The 19,691-nt window shown below is 42.1% G+C and overlaps 1 protein-coding gene across 4 annotated transcripts in view; it reads right to left on the bottom strand.

The window, feature by feature from the left end:
- The window catches only part of ARHGAP25 (Rho GTPase activating protein 25), an 88,969-nt gene that overhangs the window by 48,749 nt on the left and 20,529 nt on the right, over positions 1–19,691 (bottom strand). For 3 of the 4 annotated variants that reach the window (XM_079110841.1, XM_079110843.1, XM_079110840.1), the window contains exon 2: positions 1,649–1,848. In XM_079110841.1, coding sequence (XP_078966967.1) covers positions 1,649–1,848 — 200 coding nt within the window. Of the gene's footprint in view, positions 1–1,648; positions 1,849–9,434; positions 9,577–19,691 lie in introns of those variants that run through there. The other variant, XM_079110842.1, reaches the window with a different exon arrangement.

Genomic DNA, 19,691 nt, shown 5'->3' with positions numbered 1-19,691 from the left:
GCAGTGACAGACACTCAAAATACTCTGAGCCATCAAGTGAGGGGTGTGGTTAACCAAGTCCTGCTCATCTGCTGCTGGTCCTAAGCCTGCCTTCCAAAACAGTTGACCTCTTCCAAAATGACTATTTCATTTTGGCTTCACCTGTCCATCACCTGCAGCACCCACACACTTATTCTCACTCTTCATCTACACAGACAAAAGCTCTAGGTGGAGCCTGGCTGTCCCACAACATCCAGCTTACACCTGGGGTCTTCTCTTACTCTCACGCGCCGCAATGGCCACAAAGAATCCATGAGGTGGGGAAGAGAGTCCTAGGTCCAAGAATTGGGATCACAGTCCCTCTCACAGCCTTGGGCACGGCATCAGGAAACCCTGTTCACTCTACTTTCAAAGCACAGCTGAGCCAGGTGTGGTGGTGCATGCCTGTAATCCCAGTGACTCCTGAGGCTGAGGCAGGGGAATGGGGTGTTAAAAGCCAGCCTCAGCAAAAGCTAGGCGCTAAGCAACTCAGTGAGAAACTGTCTCTAAAAAAAATTAAAATAGAGCTGGGGATGTGACTCAGTGGTTGTGTGCCCCTGAGTTCAATCCCCAACACACACAAAAAACAGCACAGCTGCAGTCTGACCATGTGCCTCTAGCCCACAGCACCCATGGCTGTTCTGAACAGCCCAACCTCTATGCTAGATTGCCCTTGTGTCCCCTGTTCCAGTCCCCCTTTATTTTAGAACACAGTAACCAGAGCCATGTTTCTAAACATAAACTAAAGGATGTCACCTCACTGCTCAGAAACCTGCAGTGCCTCCCTGGATCCTCAGTATAAATGCTCAAGTCCTTAGAGAGGCCTGTCGTGGCCTTCGCCGTCTGGATCCCCCACCCAAACCCGCACTTCATTGACCTCACTCTCCCTGGTTCTCATTCCTAGCTCTCTCCCCCTTGGGCCTCGTGGAGGCTGTCCTCTCTGCCTGGAATGCTTTTTCCCAAGATCCATCACTAACTCTCTCTCCTCCAACGTCACCCTCTTCATGAGGTCACTCTGGCTACCCTATTGCAAATTACAACATCTCCCCCAACCCTCCATATCCCTTACTGCATTCTCATTTTTCCTCCTACAACTAATCTTTAATAAACTGCATACTTTTTCTTATTTATTATGTTTCTTTTCTGTCCTTCGAAGCTCCCTGTGGCAACATTTTTACCTGTTTTACTCACTGGTTAATTTTAAGTACCTAACAGGGTGTCTAGCATTAGAACACTCATGTGTGAATGCATTATGCATTAAACATTACAAATGATCCATATATATTGATCAAATGAACAAATCAGAGAGCCCCCAAACCAATTTTCCTGAGCCCAAATGAACTCTCTGAGCCCTTGACTCAGCGTTGCCACCGCAGTGGGAACCTTGATTTAGCAACGCATTTCGGAAGCTCCACAGTGCTCCTGTTAGAGAGGATGTGTCATCTTTGCTACTGTTCTGTATCTGGAATACAGAAAGGAGGCAAAAGCAGCCTCCCCACAGATGGATGAGCGCAGCTCTACAGAGAAGGCCCACGTGAGCTCAGGTGCGGTCTACCTTGGCCCCTGGCCCGCCTCCTCTGTGCCTGCACATGGAGAGCCATACCAATGGGGACAAATACCCGGATGGTACCTGTGGCTTCATGTCCTCTTCGTCCTTATAGTAGTAGAGTTGCTGCGCCCTCAGCACGAAGTACCTCTGCTGCCAGTTTTTCACGATGGACCTCTGCTTCTTCAGCCAGCCCATCTTGATGGGCCTTTCCAGAGGGTTGGGAGTGGACGACGGGTGGAAGGCCGCCATCTGCTCGCCGGTCATCACGCTCCTGGACCGAGCTACAGAGAGGAAGAGACAGGCAGACTGACCGAGGGACATGAACCAGTGGGCAAAGGGTGAGGGGATGGACGAGACAGGAAGCCCCGAGGGGGCTGAGGAGCGGGAGGCAGCTCAGGGGCTGGAGCAGAGAAAGTCCCCGAGGCCGGGAGAGGAGCCGGGGGCCTCCGCTGACCACAGGCGGACTCAGCGACATGCACGCCGGCCAGCAGCTGCTGCCGGCCCCCGCGTTCTGCAAAGCGAAAGGTTGGCTGGAGCCTTCTGAAGAGGAAGTGGCCGCAGCATCTGACAAAAGATGCTTCCTTTTCCTGCGTGGGAGTTAGTATCTGACAAGAGAGGAGAAGAAATACTGCCTCGCTCCGAGGGGTCACGGCGAGCCCCACGCAGCGCCAGAGGCCTCCGGAAGCCGCCGGGCTTTCTTCCACAGGGGCCGGTTCCGAGGAGGAGCTGGGGTGTTCGTCTGACCTCACTGCCCAGTGGCCACCTCCTTGATTTTCCTTCCGGGTGTCGTGCAGGACCCTTCCGTCCCCGGCCCAGGGAGAGGGTTCACAGCACCTTATGCTGAACCACAGGCCTTGGGTAGTGCCCTCCTATTACCATTCCCGTCCGATCATCCCTGCCAATAAAACCGAGGAGGAGGCGAAGGCGGACCCCTGCGCTCACTGCATGGTACAACTGACATTTGCCTTCCCACCGGAGTTCTCCATGCTCATTCAGCTGGGTCCCAGCCTGTGCCTCCATCTCTTGTCTCCAGGGTGACTATCACCCAGGGCACTCTCTCTTTCCTTTGCCTACACCAATCAATCACCCTGGTCCCCATTCAACATTGCCTTCCGATGCCTACCTTCCTTCTTTCCCGGTCGGTTTAACAATGACTCTAAAACCATGTTAGTGCTCCAGGGTTCCTTGACTCTGTGCTGATTCTCCACACTTGCTAATACCAAGTAGCTGCATTGCTTTCTTTCTGGCAAGGGTTGCTGGAGGAAGTCTCCATCTTACAATCCCTGTATCAGATTTTGTTGGTCCCTGGACGGTCACTACATAGCTGAACCAAGCCATTAGGTCCACTCTCACCCCCATTTCACCTGAGTAGAGACCAGTTTTTCCTTTCCTGGATCTTTGACCGTGATTAAATTATACAACTTCTCTGACCTCATTTTCCTCGTAGTCCCTATGATATGGAATATTGGTGGAGATTAAACAAACAAAGCATTTGGCACCATCCCTGGATGAAGGTAAACATGTCACTCCTGTTTTGTCAAAATGTGGTTTTACATCCTACTACAGAGATGGAGATCATCTTGGAGAGTTTCCTCAACTTCTTTCTTCAAAATGTTGCTCTATCGCTAAACTTCCTCTCTTCATTCCTACCTTCAGTGCATTTAATTGCCAACTTCTCCCCATTGCTTTTGATTCTTTTAGTTCCATCTCCTTCCAGGCCTATGATTCTCAACTTTCATTCGTGTTCATGGCATACTTTCAAATACTAGAATTTTATACAGAATGACAATCTTTATTCCATTATCTCCAATTGTATCCAGAGTCATCATCTTATTTAATGTCCCACCCCTCAGTGCTGTAGTGCTGTCTGAAAAGAACTCTGTCCTAACTGCAGTCTCTTGACTCTCACAAGGAAAGGGGTCCGTGTTCCTGTAACATACCCTTACACCTGGGTTTCAGCTTGCAGTCTCTCCTTACTTCCCACCAGGGACCTGGAGAGGTCTCAAGATATACTTCACTCAGCCTCCCGCTAAACATCATCACAAGAGGGTATGTATACTCAATAGTAAAAAAAAAAAATAAAAATAAAAATAAAAATGATATTTTGATGAGAATTTGGCAACCTTCTTGCAAAGGGTTTGCTTCATATCAGTGTTTCCTGGCACCCCAATAGAGAACTTTCTTTCCGGTCTTGTTCCTCAGCCATCTGCTGTTCTCAAGGCCTTTCACTGGAGCTGATCACTTACTCTAAGGCTGTGCAAATGATCCAGAAGGACCACAGAGGGTTTCTGCAGGAGTACTGTGGGGAGGAGGGAATTTGAAGGCTGTGCTATGTACAGCTCTGTATCTCTCCAGGTCAGGGCGTGTCACCTTGCAAAGATGCTTATCTGCCCTAGAAGGAGGGCAGACAGGCAGAAATGAAAAAGGTGGTTCACACATGAAACTTGGAGAAAGTGGAAGAGCAAGGCAGCCCGTCAGATGTGGGCACTCTCTTCCACCTAAATAGTCTCAGCGTAACCCATCCCAGTATGACTTTTGTGATCATCCACCTGAAGTGATATTAGACATGGGTGGGGGTGGGGGCTTATTGCAGTAGTGCAACGAGGAGCCTTTGTATGGTCACCAAAAGGACACCACACAGGAAAGGGGGAGAACAGCAGGGGCCACACAATGGCTACAAGGACTCAGGCTTCTTGGGTCAACCAGAGAAACCCAAAGACTGTTAGGATCACTATGGGAGACAGAAAAAGTGGAAGGTCCCCAGCAGCACAGAAGAGGTGGGGGTGGGTGGGCATTAGCAGGAGCCACCTGGACACCACGGATTGAAGAGAATTCACTTGGCACAGAAGAACTCAGTTGCAGGGATGTCATTTTGTGCTGAATTCTGGGAAATTTTTCATGCCTTTTCATGGCAAAAACAATGACCAAAGCAAACCCCTTTCCCTAGGAGCAGCTGTGTGTTGCAAAATGGCCTGGTAAAGGCAGCAGGAGGCGTGAGACCTTGCTTTCTCCGAGCCGGCTAAAAGGGGATTTGATAGCCTTGAGACAGGAAGGCAAATCACCAGTCAGCCTATGTGTCACCAAGGCCTGAATAACCACCTTTTGTATTCGCAAATGATGCCACTCACCATACATCCTGCCAGTTTTCATTTGTTTGTTTGTTTGTTTTAGTGCTTGTTCTCATCCCACCAAAACTGATTTGACTATGGGCCAGGGGCCACCCACTACAAGTTAGGGGATATAATGGCTCCCTACAGACCTCCACACTGCTGGAATGAAGCCCAAATATCGGAGGCAAGGAGGGTTGACAGTCAGGTGCTCAGTGAGCCAGGGAGTAAGCAGAGGAGCTTTGAGTCCCACGTGCAGAATGATCTGACATTTAACCCTCAGCATTGCTCACGAGCCAGGCCTATCAAGGGATGGTTCAAATATCAGAAAAGAAAGCCCAGTGGGCCTTGGTTTTGACTAAGTTTCTTTGCTTAGTTTCTTTGAACAGTGTCTTCTCTCCGTGGGTGTGATTTGTTCCTGGATGAAAAATAAACAAAGACATCTGTTACTATTAATGGAGCTGTTTCTCATAATGATAATAATAACCATGGTAAGCTTTGCTTGCAAATCAGTCATTATACACATTGTGCGTGTTTTAGGCCCCGGGGGAAGGAGGTTCCAACCAGGTGTGGGCTACAGAAGTCCTGCCGTGGACTCAGGTGAGAAGGCAGTTGTTTAAGACTTATAGAACACTCTGGATCTAGTGGGTGTCTCCATGAGACTAGAAACCCACCCTTACTATAATAGAGAAGTAACAGGCTCCTAACTAGCTGCGCGCTGCCCAGTACGTTAGCCACTCTGAGTGGCTGTGTACATTTAAATGAGTTAAAATAAATTAGACTAAAATTTATTCCATCAGTCACATCAACCACATCGCAAGTGGAACACATGGCTATAGGAATGGACATCAGAGATAGAGAAAAATTTTGAATCTGATTCTGTTAGTCAGCACTCACTTCCTGGAATCTGAGCGCTATCATTACAAAGCATGGGATAAAAGGAGAAATCAGACTGGAGGGCCCAGAGAAGCGACTTTAGGTGGCACAGCGAGATTTCAACCTTGATCTGAGAAGTAATAGGGGTCATCTCACATTGCTGAGCAAAGGAGGACCATAGGTGAGTTATGTAATTGGACTATGTTGAGTCTTTTTTGGGTGCTGGGGAGAGAACCCAGGGCCTTGTGCTTCCAAGGCAAGCACTCTACCAACTGAGCTATATCCCCAGTCCCATGTTGAGTTTTAATCTGAAGATGAGGGAAGGTGCCAGAAGGAAATAGAGCACAGTTTGCATGGTTTCATCCCAGAGATGTCCCTGAGCTGCAGACCCTATCTATCCAACTGTCTGTATGTCTGTGTGTACCTGGTGAGATTCTCAAGCTTACCACTTTGTCGTCCAGGCTTACCTCTAACCCCCCTCTGACCTTCTACCATTCCCCCGGCCTGCACCAACAAGCACATGCAGACCTGCCTTCCTTCACTGGTCTCTGTATTCTGCTGAGAGGGGCATCCTTCCAGCCAACCAGCCATGCTGGAAACCTCCCCTTCCTCCAGTCAGCACAGACATGGTCCTTCTCACACAAAAATCTCATGTTTTCCTTCTGCCTAAAGCCTCTGAGGACCCCCAGCATCTACCTACCTCCTGAAAGCAAAGGCTAACCCTGCCCCCACTGTGGAATCTGGATTCTTATGGCTTTCCCTACCACATGTCCTGCTCTTCCTGAAAACCCTTCCTGCTTTACCCAAGGCAATGTGCTCCTCCCCTTGAAACTCTCAGCCACCCTTTAAGACTTGCTTCAGGCCACACCTTGGTGAGAAGCCTCCCCAGTCCAGCCAAATTTGGCCAATCCCCGGCTCTGTTCCCCCTCCACTGAGGACATTTGTGCATTGTGACACTTATCACCAAACTTAGTACTTTTTTTCTTTCCGTCTTCCCTCTCCACTTGTGATCTAAGAAGACAAGCATGCTGCCTTGATGCTTTGGCCTTGCTCATCCCTATATCCTGGTACCTAACATAGCACCTGGTGAAGAGAAGACGAATAAAATAGCAGAAGTGCACAGACTTCTGCATCTGTGTTCAAGTCACAGACTACCACTGAGAGCGTTTCCTCCTCCATGAAATTGTGACGATCGTATGCACCTTGTGGGGTGATTAATCCATAACAATTTTAATGATAAGTGGATAGGTCCCAAAACATGGGGTATTAAATAGATGTTATAATTATTTTGACATTATTGTTACAGTATGCACTTGATCTTTTATGAAATGAAAGGAAGAAAGGAAGAGATGAAGGGATTAAAAAAAATGGAGAGACATGGATAAAGAAAGACATTGCATGATACCCCAAGTACGAATTGGAAGGGGCTGAATTAGGATGATGCTAAGGGAAATGGAAAGAATGTAAGAGGCAGCATTGAGGCAGATGGACAGGTCTTGGTCCTTGATGGAGCAAGGAGCAAGAGGCAAAGATCTTTGAGTGGCTCAGGTTAGCTAGTGTTCCCGATCATGCATTCAACCCACAATGGCTACAATGGCTAAGCACTTGGGATGCATTGGGGACAGTATCTGGTTTTGGGGATGTAAGTTCAGCTAGACACAACTCTGCCCTAAAGAGTTCCCAGAGCTAGGAGAGTCATAATTGGAAGCTAGGAAAGAAGTCAGAGAGCAAGACTGTTTTGAATGGACAGGTGAAGCTGGATGTCGACACGGAGTAGTTCAAGGGTGGACTGACAGCTTCCAGTGTCCCCGGAGTTCTGGTTTTGACAGGTGAAGATTCTGGATTTAAAAAATAGTGTTTGGAAAAGATGCAAGTGAAAACCAGGAAATGTGAGTGACATGAAAATCTCAGATCGGAAGAGCAACATGATAGATATCCAGAAACCAAAGAAGAGGCTAACACAGAGGAAACCAGCTGAGGGAAGCATTTATCACTTCAGCCTATGGAGACAAAGCTAGAGGCAAGAGAGAAGGTTGTTATTTTTCTCAGGGTTTGTAAAAGATCTCCCCGTATCTTAAAGAAGCATCTGGATAACTAAAGGACCTTGGTAATTATTTGTTCAGTGGATGAAATAAACATCTTAGAACAAATTGAGAGCCACCCTCAAGGCATTTGATATTTGTAACAAATATTGGAAAATTTACCTAATCTTGGGACTTGTAGATATGTTCACTTGTGCCCATTCAAACAGAGTGGTTGATAGAAAATATAATCTCTAATCGAGTAATCAAAAACACCAATAGTTTTTTATCGATTGAGTACTTAAATATACTAGCCACAGAGCAAGCATTTTATGTTTAGTTTCATTTAATGCTCTCACTAACTCTTTATGGTAAGTACTGCATTGACACCTCTGTTTGAGAGACAAGGAACTGAGGCTGAAAGAGCCGAAATGATTTGTTTCAGTTACACAGATAGAAACCTGATTTCAAAGCCCAATATCCCGACGTATCCCAGATAGGAGCATGTATTCTAGTGGTAAAGAGAGGGGTCCACCTTACAAATCAAAGTGGTCAGAGAATAAGAGATGGAGACAGAAGAGACAACCCTACCCTTTCTCTGGGCAGGAAAACAGTTACAATTCCTAGTCTACCATGCAAGGCACCTTGTCTCAGTCTGTTTCTGCTGCTGTAACAGAATACTTGAGGCTGAGCAATTTCTACAGAACAGAGATTGGTTTGGTCACAATTCTAGAGGCTGGGAAGTTCAAGGGCATGGTGCCAGCATCTAGAGAGGATCTGTGTGCTGCATTATCTCAGTGAGAAGGCAAGAGAGAGTGAGGAGGGGAGCAAGAAGGGCCAAACCCACTTTTATAACAACCCTCTCTCATGAGAACATCCACACTCTTGAAACAATATTACTCCGCTTGCAAGGGCCCAGCACTCATGACCTCATCTCCTCTCGTTAGGCCCCACCTCCGCACCATTGCATTGGAGATTAAATTTCCAACACGTGAACTTGGAGGGGGGACACATTCAAACCCTAGCACACCTGCCTCCGCCTCCACCCATTTCGCCTCAACATCACGCATCAACAATTTTGTGCAACTATTTCCGCCCAACATATCCTCTGCAGGGCTCAGCAAACCTTGAAAAAACACTGACAGAGAAATGGTACTGAAACCTCAAGCCCACCACCAGAGCTGTGCCAAAACCCAACAGGAAAGTGGACGTATGAGGTAATCCTCCCAGGTCCTACCAGCGCTCTGCAGGAGCTCATCTGAAGAGACAAAGATGCAGATCAAAGCCAAGTGTGACCAAGGTGTGGGCCCAGCACTCAGACCCAGTGCTCAGGCGGAGGCAGGAGCCACCGCGGAGCCTCTGAGGCAGCAGTGCTGTCACCACTGGCTCCTGAAATGATAAAACTAGGCCCACCCACCCTTGCCCACTCTGCATGGTGCATGCATGCATTGCCCCCCCCCCCCCCCACAGTTGTGACTGGCTTCCGATCAGAATTTAGAATGAACGACCTCATTTTCCACCAGAAGAAAATTAGGACATTCCACTATAGAACTTCAAGGCTCAATTTCTTAATTGCTTTTCTGTCACCAAAGCAAACTGCCCTCCTTTTGAAAACACTCACCATTGGGGGTGGGGGTGGAGGGATTTTTTGAAATCTTTCCAAATTAAGACCTGTCATTTGGACTTTTGGTCAAACTTATCCTGTCATTCTCTGGGTTTATTTTAATTCTAACTTTCATCTTTAATGTTGGCATGAAAACTTTACCCCTTCCAGAAGGTGACAAGATGTAAAACTGATGACAGCATGCAGGCTCTCTCTGTGTACTCTGAAATTAAACCGCAGGGGCCTTCCGGGACACTTACCCTTGAGAAAAATGTATGCAACTCAACTGATGGACATAGCTAAAAGTCGTTCCCTGAATGCAGGTCTGAGCAGCCAGGAATTGAGAGTGCAGCTACCTCTTCTGGGTCTGTGTGTATCTCCATCAGTTGCAACACCTTCTCGGCTCTCTGCTCTCTCCGCCCATCGCTGCATAACAGGAAGCCAGTACAATAACAAGAAGCTCTCAGAATTGTGAACGCTTCCTACTAAACACTGCCCCGGAGCTGCCTCTTCCTCAGCACAAAGCAAAGTGGAGATTTGGCAATCTGCTGGTAAATTTAGCCTGAGTTTTGTAATGTGACTGGTTAACTGCATGTAGGGAAGCTACCTACTTTCCCAGGGGTGAATGCAAGGAAGAACAAAAACCATCATGTAGGACTGTGGAGTGATTAGCCCCATAAGCTCTGTTGGGTGATGTGTCAAATTAAGGTCATTGAGAGCAGCATTGATCTCTCCATTGTCAAAGCTAGTCACTCATTTTAGGTAAGGCGTTCTGCTTCATCAGTCATTAGCATTCATAAATGGTGTATTAGGATGTTTGAAGTATTTGTGTTTCATAAGCACACATGAGAGCCCTCATTTCACAAGGATTCTGCCAAGGGAACAATGTTCCAGGACTGATGACAATCAAGCCTGGGCCTCGGGAGGCTGAGAGACTTTGCCCTTCCTAAAATGGGGCTCCAGTCAGTTCCTGAGGCGTCCCTGGTCTTTGGGAATCCTGATTTTAGCCTTTAACTCTCCTGAAAGTGTGAAGAATGAACGATGCTTGCAGTTGATTGGCCTGGGGTACAACCTGATAAAAAAGCTCCCATTACACATTGAGGCAATATTTTTATGGATAGGAGGTAGATGATATCAACAAAATATGGATTAGTTTTGTTTAAGCATGATCAGGGCAATGTAGTTAGGAAATAAAATATTCATATTTTAAAAGATGCATGCTTGAGCATAAGGGGGAAAATTACATTGCATTTGGGATTTGCTATAAGAGACCTCAGCAAAGAAAAGAAAGGGACAGATGCAGATATAAAGAAATCTCAGTAACTTTAATTTCAGTGATGAGTATACATGGGAGTCCATTATACTTACTCTCTAGGCTGATGTTTCAAGCATTTGCACAATAAAGAAAGATCTTTTTCCAAGATTCTATGAGGCTTATTTTTTTCACCCATCAGCGACTGCTCTGAAATTCAACTTCAACCTTTTTCCAAACCTGTTGGTTATTCTTCCTGCACAGCCAGTGATACTATCCAGATGTTACACCACACGCTGGACATTCCCTCCCAGTCAGACACCCGCCTCCACTTCCCTTGCTCTGTCATTTTACCAGTTAATGAATGAAAGGAACAGAGAGGCTCCAGGGCCCATAAAGTCAACTTTCAAATACCTGATGGTGGTGGAGAAGGGGAAGTGAAGAAGCCCCAAGGGAATAATGGGTGAACTCTGAAGGAGCCCTGGAGGGAATGATCACCTGGAATTCTAGGGGACCTGACCTCTTGGTGACAACTCCCATTTCCAAATTGACATTGAAATGATCAAAAGACTGTCTTGGTAATAATAAGGGGAAATCTGAAATTAATGAAATGAAAACTAAAATGATAGCATGTGTGTGCATGTACGTGTATGTGTGTGTGTGTGTGTGTGTGTGTGTGTGTGTGTGTAGCAGGGCTTGGAGGATAGGTACTGTGTGTGTGTGTGTGTGTGTGTGTGTGTGTGTGTAGCGGGGCTTGGAGGATAGGTACTGTATATACAAAAAAGTCACAATGGAAACAGTGAGAGCAAAGTAGTCTCTGTGTAAGAAAAGAAAAGAAAGACTAATTCCCAAGGCATTTTGTAAAGTTAAATAAACCAAAAACTCCACAAAATTGGAGATTGTTGTTGTTATTCGCCTCTTCTATGTGCAGAATATTCCAGGAATGTAAGAATATTTCAATACTAAGGAAATTAATAAATGGTTTATCCCATCGATAGTTAAAACACCCATATATTCTCAAAAAATTATGAACGTGCTTTTGACAAATCCAACAGGAGTCTACATTAAAATTTAATTAACAAGAATTGAAGATACATTTTTAGGTTTTATGAAGAACGGTAGGAGAGAATTGAAAGGGTACTCTATGAAAATTCAACTACTGAAAAATTGAAAGAATTCTAAATTCCTGGGAAGCAGGTGAAGTATTTGCTTGGTGTTCTAACTGTGGAAGGAAACAAGATATGAAGTATGGTTGAGACTTTTCAAAGAAACAGAAAATGACACAGCAGGAAATTTCTGATGTTTCTACGGTGTTATGTAGTTGAGAATTGTGGTGTGTGGGAAAATTTCCACTGTTGTGACATTTTGCGTATCTGTTGAAAAGACTGATGGAAGAAATCATTCTAAAATTCGTGAAACATAATGGAATAGAAAAAAATTTAAAAGTCTTGCTTAGAGTGACTAACTTGTGAGAAATTAATGATATTCCATTTCTTCATAGAATTATGCTATTTGCCAGCATTTCTACCAATTTTAGGCTATATTTCATGGTCCTGGAGTGAAGTGCTGTAGAATGTAGAATCTTCCCTTTGATTCTGCCACTGACATCCCTCAGTTTCCTCTTTAAAGCTGTCAAACTTTATCCGGTATCTGAAAAATGCTTTGGGGGGGGTTCCCTTATATCACTCAAGGTACTTACAAAAATATTTGGACTTATTTCATGTGTTTCTGCAGGCAACAGTGGTGCCTCTGTGGGACCCAGGATGTCTTGGAACTCATAAACTGGCCTTTGCCCTGATAAGTCTCTGAGGGTGGCCAGTCCTTCCCAGTTCCCACGGGAGAACTAGAAGTATACTATGCCTTTTTGTTTGTTTGTTTGTTTGAGCTGACTGTCATTGGATGAAGGAAAGAATGGGTGTACAAACTCAGGAAGCAGGAACCTAGATTTACTCTCAATTCTGAATACGTGTAACCGGGCCCAGCTAATATCATGAGACCTTTTTAAGGTGAAAAATAATTTGTAATGTTCAAACTTGGGTTATTTTTTCCAATTATTTTTTATTCTGCTAAAATATAATAAAATTTAACCATTTTTTAGTGAAAAGCATATTCACAACCATCACCACCTCTATCTTCAGAACTCTTTTTATCTTGCAAAACTGAAATTCTGTATCTATTAGATAGTAACTTCCTATTTCCCCTTACCCAGCCCCCGTTAACCACTACTGGACTTTCTGTCTGTCTGAATTTATCTACCCTAGGTAACTTAGAAAAGTGGAACCCTACAATATTTATTTTTTCGTGATTGCCTTATTTCACTCAGCATCATGCCCTCCAGGTTCATCCATGATGTAGCATGTTGTAGGATTTTCTTCCTTCTTAAGACTGAATAAATCTTTCATTGTATATATACCACACTTTGTTAAACCACTCATTTGTCAAGGGATTGTTTTTACACTCTAAGTATTATGAATAATGCGTCTATGAATGAAGTATACGTACACCTTTGTGAAACTCTGCTTTCAATTCTTGTGTGTGAGGCAGGTGAGTACTGGGGATGGAGCCCAGGGGAATTTTATCTCAGAGCTACATCTCCAGCCCTTTTTTCTTTTCAAGTTTTCCTGTGAGACAGTCATACTAAGTTGCCCAGGTTAGCCTCAAAATTGCAATCCTCCTGCCTCTGCTTCATCAGTCAGTGGGATTACAGGCACGTGCCACCAACCCCAATGGCTTTAAATTCTTTCAAAAGTATAACAGAAAGTGGAATTGCTGGATGATATGGCACTTTGATTTTTGGTTTTTTAAAATTATTTATTTTTTAAAATTTTACAGATTGCATTTTGGTTTATTTTTACACAAAAGGGGTGCATCATTTCGTTTCTATGGTTGTACATTCCTTGGTTTATACCCAAAGGACTTAAAATCAGCATACTACAGTAACACAGTTACATCAATGTTTATAGCAGTTTTATTCACAATAGCTAGATTGTGGAACCAACCTAGATGCCCTTCAACAGATGAATGGATATTTTTAATTTTTCAAGTAATCTCTCCACTGTCATCCAAAATAGCTTTACTGTTTCACATTCCCTCTGACAGGACACAGGGGTTACAATTTCTCCACATCCTCTCAACACTTGTTTTCTGCTTCATTTTTTTTGTTGTTGTTGTTAATATTGGTCATCCTAATGAGCATAAGGTGCTATCTCATGTGGTTTTGACTTGCATTTCCTTAATGATTAGTGATGTCTCTGTTGGCCATTTCTATGTTGTTTTCAAAGAAATGTCTACTCATGTCCTGTGTTCAGTTTTGAATTGGGGAGGTGTAGTTTTAGAAGTTCTGTGTGCTTTGCAGGTATTTTCTCCCATTCGGTGGGTTGCCTGTCTATTCCATAGGTAGAATCTTGGGACGCAATGGAGTCCACTAACTACGGACTATCTCAGAAATTGTGAGACAAAATAAACTTTTCCTCCTTGTAAGCTGCTCTTGTCAGGTATCTTGGTGACAGCGATAGAAAGTCGACTTAACACATCTTACGTCTATTTGTTCTCATCTATATATTTCTTCTTTAGTTTCCTTCGTAAGTGTTCTGTAGTTTTTATGGTATAAGTCTTTCACTTCCTTGGATAATTCCTAAACATTTTATTCTTTGTGATGCTATTGTAAATGGAATTGTTGTCTTCATTTCCTTTTTGGCTTGTGTACCCTTAGTGTATAGAAATACAAATGATTTTTGAGTGTTGACTCTGTTGCCTGCTGGATTTGTTAATCGGTTCTTACAGTTTTTGGTGGAATCTTTAAGTTTGCTACATTTATAATCATATTATCTCTGAACAAGATAATTGTACTTCTTCCTTTCCAATTTGGATGTCTTCTACTTCTTCATTCTTGCCAACTTCTCTGAAGAGGACCTTCAGTAGTATGTTGATTTTAAGTAGCAAAAGTGGGCATGCTCATCTTGTTCCTGATCTGAGCAGAAGAGTAAAAGCTGTCAGTCTTTCTCCATTGGATAGGATGCTCACTGTGATTTTTTTTTTTCTTTCTTTCCTTTTTTTTTGACTATGGGTTGAACCCAGGGGAACCACAACCCCATGGAACCACATCCCCAGCCTTTTATATTTTCAGACAGGGTCTCGATAAGTTGCTTGGGGTCTTGGTAAGTTGCTGAGGCTGGCCTCAAACTTGTGATCCTCCTGCCTCAGCCTCCCAAGCCGCTGAGATTATAGGTGTGTGCTATTATGCCTGGCCTTTGTGAGTTTCTTATATACAGATTTTTCTATACTGAGATATTTTCCTTCCATTTCTAGTTTGTTCAGCATTTTCTTCATGAAAGGATGTTGAATTTTGTGCTTTTTCTACATCAATGGAAATGATCATGGATTTTTTTTTTCATTCATATTGATTGATTTTTTTAATGTTGAATTGTCCTGGAATTCCAGAAATAAATCCCATTTTGTCGTGATGTAGAATCTTTTGATGTGCTGTTGAGTTCAGTTTGCTGTTTTGTTGAGAATTTTTCTATCAGCATTTTAAGGGATATTGGTCTGTTGATTTCTCATAGAGTTTTTTATTGGCTTTGGCAATCAGGGCAAAGCTGGCCTTGAATGAGTTAGGTAGTTTTCCCTCCTCTAAACTTTTTTGGAAAAGGCAAAGGATTGTTATTCTTTACATGTTTGGTAGAATTCACTGATGAAAGCATTAGGTATTTTCTTTGTCAGGAGACTTTTGATAACTGATTGAATCACCTTACTATTTATAGGAATATTCAGATCTTCTATTTATTCTTGGGTTAAACTTTACAGGGTTGTGTTTCTAAGAATTTTTGCATTTAATCTAGGTTATCAAACTTATAAGTATATGCTTGTTCACAATAATATCTTACAATCCTTTTTTGTATCTGAAGGATAAGTAATAATATCCCCAATTTCATTTCTGATTTTTAATAAATCAAGTCTTTATTTTTTCATAGCTCATTTAGATTAATTTTGTTGATCTTACTGTATGGAATCTTGTATTTAAAAATTACTGTTCTTTTTAGTTATACATGACAATAGAGTATAATTTGACTTATTTATACAAACGTGGAGTACATCTTATCCTAATTAGGAGCCCAATCTTGTGGTTGTACATGATGTAGAGATTCGCCATGGTGTATTCATACATGTATATAGGAAAGTTATGACAGAATCATTCTGCTCTCTTTCCTAGTCTTTTCCCCCACTCCTTTTCCTTCATTCCCCTGCATCTTTTCTACTAAATTTCTATTCTCCCCCTACTCTTGTGTGTTAACATTCACATATCAGAGAGGATATTTGACCTTTGAGTTTTGGGGATTGGTTTATTTTGCTTAGCATAATAATCTCCAGATCTGTCCTTTTCTGGAAAATATCATAAAGTCATTCTTTTTTATGACCGAGTAATATTCCGTTTGGTAAATTTATCACATTTTCTTTATCCATTTATCTGTTGAAGGGCTTCCATAGCTTGCTATTGAGAATTGAGCTGCTGTAAACATTGATGTGTGTATGTCACTGTAGTATGCTGATTTTAAGTCCTCTGGGTATAAACCAAGGAGTGGGATAACTGCGTCAATTGTAGTTCCATTCCAAGTTTTCTGAGGAATTTCCATACTGCTTTCTACAGTGATTGCACCAGTTTGAGGTCCTACCAGCAATGTATAAGTGTACCTTTTTCTCCACATCCTCACCGGCATTTATTGTTCCTTGCATCCTTGATTGTTGCCATTCTGATTGGAGGGGAATGAAATCTCAGTATAGTTTTAATTTGCATTTCTCCAATTGCTGGAGATGTTGAACATTTTTTCATATTTTGTTGACTGATCATATTTCTTCTTCTGTGAAGTGTGTGTTTGGTTCTTTAGCCTATTTATTGATTGGGCTATTTGCTTTTTGGGGTGCTAAGTGTTTTGAGATCTTTGTAAATCCTGAAGATCAATGCTCTCTCTGAGATGCAGGTGGCAAAGGCTTTCTGCAGGTTACCTGTTCACACTCTTGGTTGTCTTCTTTGCGGTGAGAAGCTTTTTAGTTGACACCCTTCCATTTATTGATCCTTGATGTTACTTCTTGCATTTTAGGAGTCTTGTTGAGGAAGCTGGTTGCTAAGCTGACATGATGGAAAGTTGGGCCTACGTTCTCTTCTAGTAGGTGCAGGGTCTTTGGTCTCAGCCCTATGTCCTTGGACCACTTTGAGTTGAGTTTTGTGCAGGGTGAGAGTTGGGGGTTAAACTTTTTTCTACTACATATGGATGTCCAGTTTTCCCAGCACTATCGACTGAAGAGGCTCTTTTCTCTAATGTATGTTTATAGTGCCTTTACCAGTAGGAGACAACTGTATTTATGTGGGTTTGTCTGTGTCTTCTGTTCTGTTCCATTGACCTTCATGTTTGTTTTGGTACCAATATCATGACATTTTTGTTACTGTATAGCTCTGTAAGATAATTTAAGGTCTTATATTGTGATGCCTCCTGCTTCACTTTTCTAAGGATTATTTTGGCTATTCTAGGCCTCGTATTTTTCCAAATGAATTTCATGATAGCTTTTCCTATTTCTATGAAGAATGTCATTGGAATTTTAATGGGAATTGCATTAAATCTGTTTAGCACCTGATAGTATGGCCATTTTCATTACATTAATTCTGCCTATCCAAGAACATGGGAGATCTTTCCATCTTCTAAGGTATTTAATTTCTTACTTTAGTGTTCTGTAGTTTTCACTGTAGAGGTCTTTCACCTCTTTGTTAGATTAATTCCAAGGTGGAACTTTGTATTAATACATAATGTCCATCTTTGTTTCTTGTATCATTTTATGCTTATACTCCAATTTGATATCAGTATAGCCAACTACACTAATGGAATATCGACTTGCATGAAATACCTTTTTAAATTTTTTTTTCACTTTCAATCTACTCTGTCTTTGAATCTAAAGTGAGTCTCTTGTAGACTGCATATTGCTGGACCATGTTTTCTTATCCATTCTGCAGATTCTGTATTGAATGAAGAGCTTAATCTCAATTACATTTTTACTTCTGTAATTTTGTTATTTGTTTTCTATATGTCTCACAGCATTTTGACCCTTTATTTCCTGCATTACCATCAGTTGATTTTTTTGTAGTGAAAGGTTTTTAGTTTTTTCTTGTCTGCTTTTGTGTCTATTATTTAGCTATTTTCTTTTGGTCGTGATTTTGGAATTACACTGAACATCCTAAAGTTATAACCCTCTAGTTTGGAATTTATGCCAACTTAACTTTAATAACATACAAACATTCTGCTTCTTTAACAGCTATGTTCCCACACTTTCCAGTTGTTCCTTTCACAAAATTATGCCTTTATATATGTGTATCCAAGAAAACAGCTAAGTTTAAAAGAAATCTTAAAACTTCTTAAGTCTAATATAGCATGTAGAAAACAAAGTGTGTAGTTATAAACCAAAATATTAGCTTGTAAACTAGCTGTTCTTTTTAAACTCACTTGTCTTTTAGATTATCTAGAAAAGATAAAAATATACACCATTGTTACAATGATACTGGATTTTTAAATTGTATATGTATTTATCTTTCCTGAAGTCCTCACCTCTTCACATAGCTTTGCGTTACTGTTTAGTAACTTGAATTACTGTTTAATGTCCTTTCATTTCAACCTGCAAGACTCCTGCTATCATTTTTTTTGCAGGGAAAATACACATTCCCTCAGCTTTGGGTTATCTGGAAACATCTTAATTTCTCTATCAATTAATTATCTCTGTCCAGATAATTTTGCTGGATAGAAGATTCTGGTTGACAGTTTCTTCCCTTTCAGCTCTTTGAATGCTTCTAGTTTCCAACGTTTCTAATATGCATTCTGTTCAAGTCTTATTGAAAATCTTTTGTGTGTGATGAGTCACTTCTCTGTTTGCTTTCAAAATTCTCTTTTGGCAGCTTGATTGAATTGTTTGCCTCTGGGTGGGTCTCTTTAAGTTCATCAGACTTAGAGTTCATTAAGCTCCTTGGATGTTTATGCTGATGTTTTTCATCAAATTTGGGGATTATTCCGTTATTATTTCTTCAAATATTCTCTCTTCTGCTTTCTCTCTTCTCCTTCTGTGACCTCCATAATGCGTATGTTGGTCAGCTTCCTGGTGTCACGCAGATCTCCTACCTCTGATCACTTTTCTTTAATTTTGTTTATGTACTTCAGATGCAACAACTTCCATTATCCTGTCCTCAAGTATGCTGATTCTTTCTTCTGCCTGCTTCAATCTTTTTTTGAAACTCTCTCTAGTGAACTTGTCATTTCAGTATAAGAATTTTCTGCTCCAGAATTTCTTTCAGTTTCCTTTTAGCGTTTTTAATCTCTTTTTTTGATTTGTTCGTCAATCATTTTCTTAACCTTCTCCACATCTTCCTTTAGTTCTTGGAGCACCTTTAAGACTTTTGTTTTAAGGTCTTTCTTAGTAGATTTGCCATCAGGTCTTTCTAAAGAACAAATTCTAGTTTATTTTTCCCCATTGAGTAGGCCATACTTTTCTGTTTTTTTGTATGCCTTGTGATTTCGTTGTTGTTGTTATTGTTGAAAACTGAATCGTTTGACTCTAATAATGTGATGACTCTGGAAATCTGATTATCCCCTTTCTCTAGATTTTGATGGCATTCTGTTTTGTTTCTTTGTTTCTTCATTGTGATCAGCAGAGGTTCTGTCTGTGTTACCGATCAGCCTGAAGCATAGATTTAAGATCCTCTGTGATGGGCTGACAGATCTGACTCCATGAGAATGGTATAGGCCAGACTCTAAGGGAAATGACTAAACAGACTCCATTTTGCTCTTAGACTCCATGTTATGTAGGAAATAAGCTTCTCCCATGGGAACACACCACCTCTGTGCCCATCATCAGTTACTTGATGTGACATGTTTAATAATATACAATGGCAACTCGTAGGTAGTAACGAATTGCTCTCTTTTGATTCCTATTGCTCCTAAACAATGTACCATGTGAACAGTGATTGTGTGGATGTTAGCGACCTTTCTTTAGTTTGTACCTAGGGAAGGGTCATTTTGACCCACTTCCCCCTCTGTCGATGATCTCATGATGCTAATGTGTAATTTTGAATCATAGCAACAGACACTTATGATTGATGTGATTTTTGGTATAAGAACCCCTACAACCCTGTGGTCGGGGCTGTTCTCCCAGTAGCCATTTTTTAGGGCATTGTGTGAGACAGTCACAAAGACTCTCAAATTTGGACTTCTCAGTGGTGATCAGTCTGTTCTTA

This window comes from Sciurus vulgaris (genome assembly GCF_902686455.1).
Source record: "Sciurus vulgaris genome assembly, chromosome: 14".
Lineage (NCBI taxonomy): Eukaryota > Metazoa > Chordata > Mammalia > Rodentia > Sciuridae > Sciurus > Sciurus vulgaris.
Note: the sequence above shows the minus strand (reverse complement) of the source record. Positions and strands in the feature narration are given on the sequence as shown.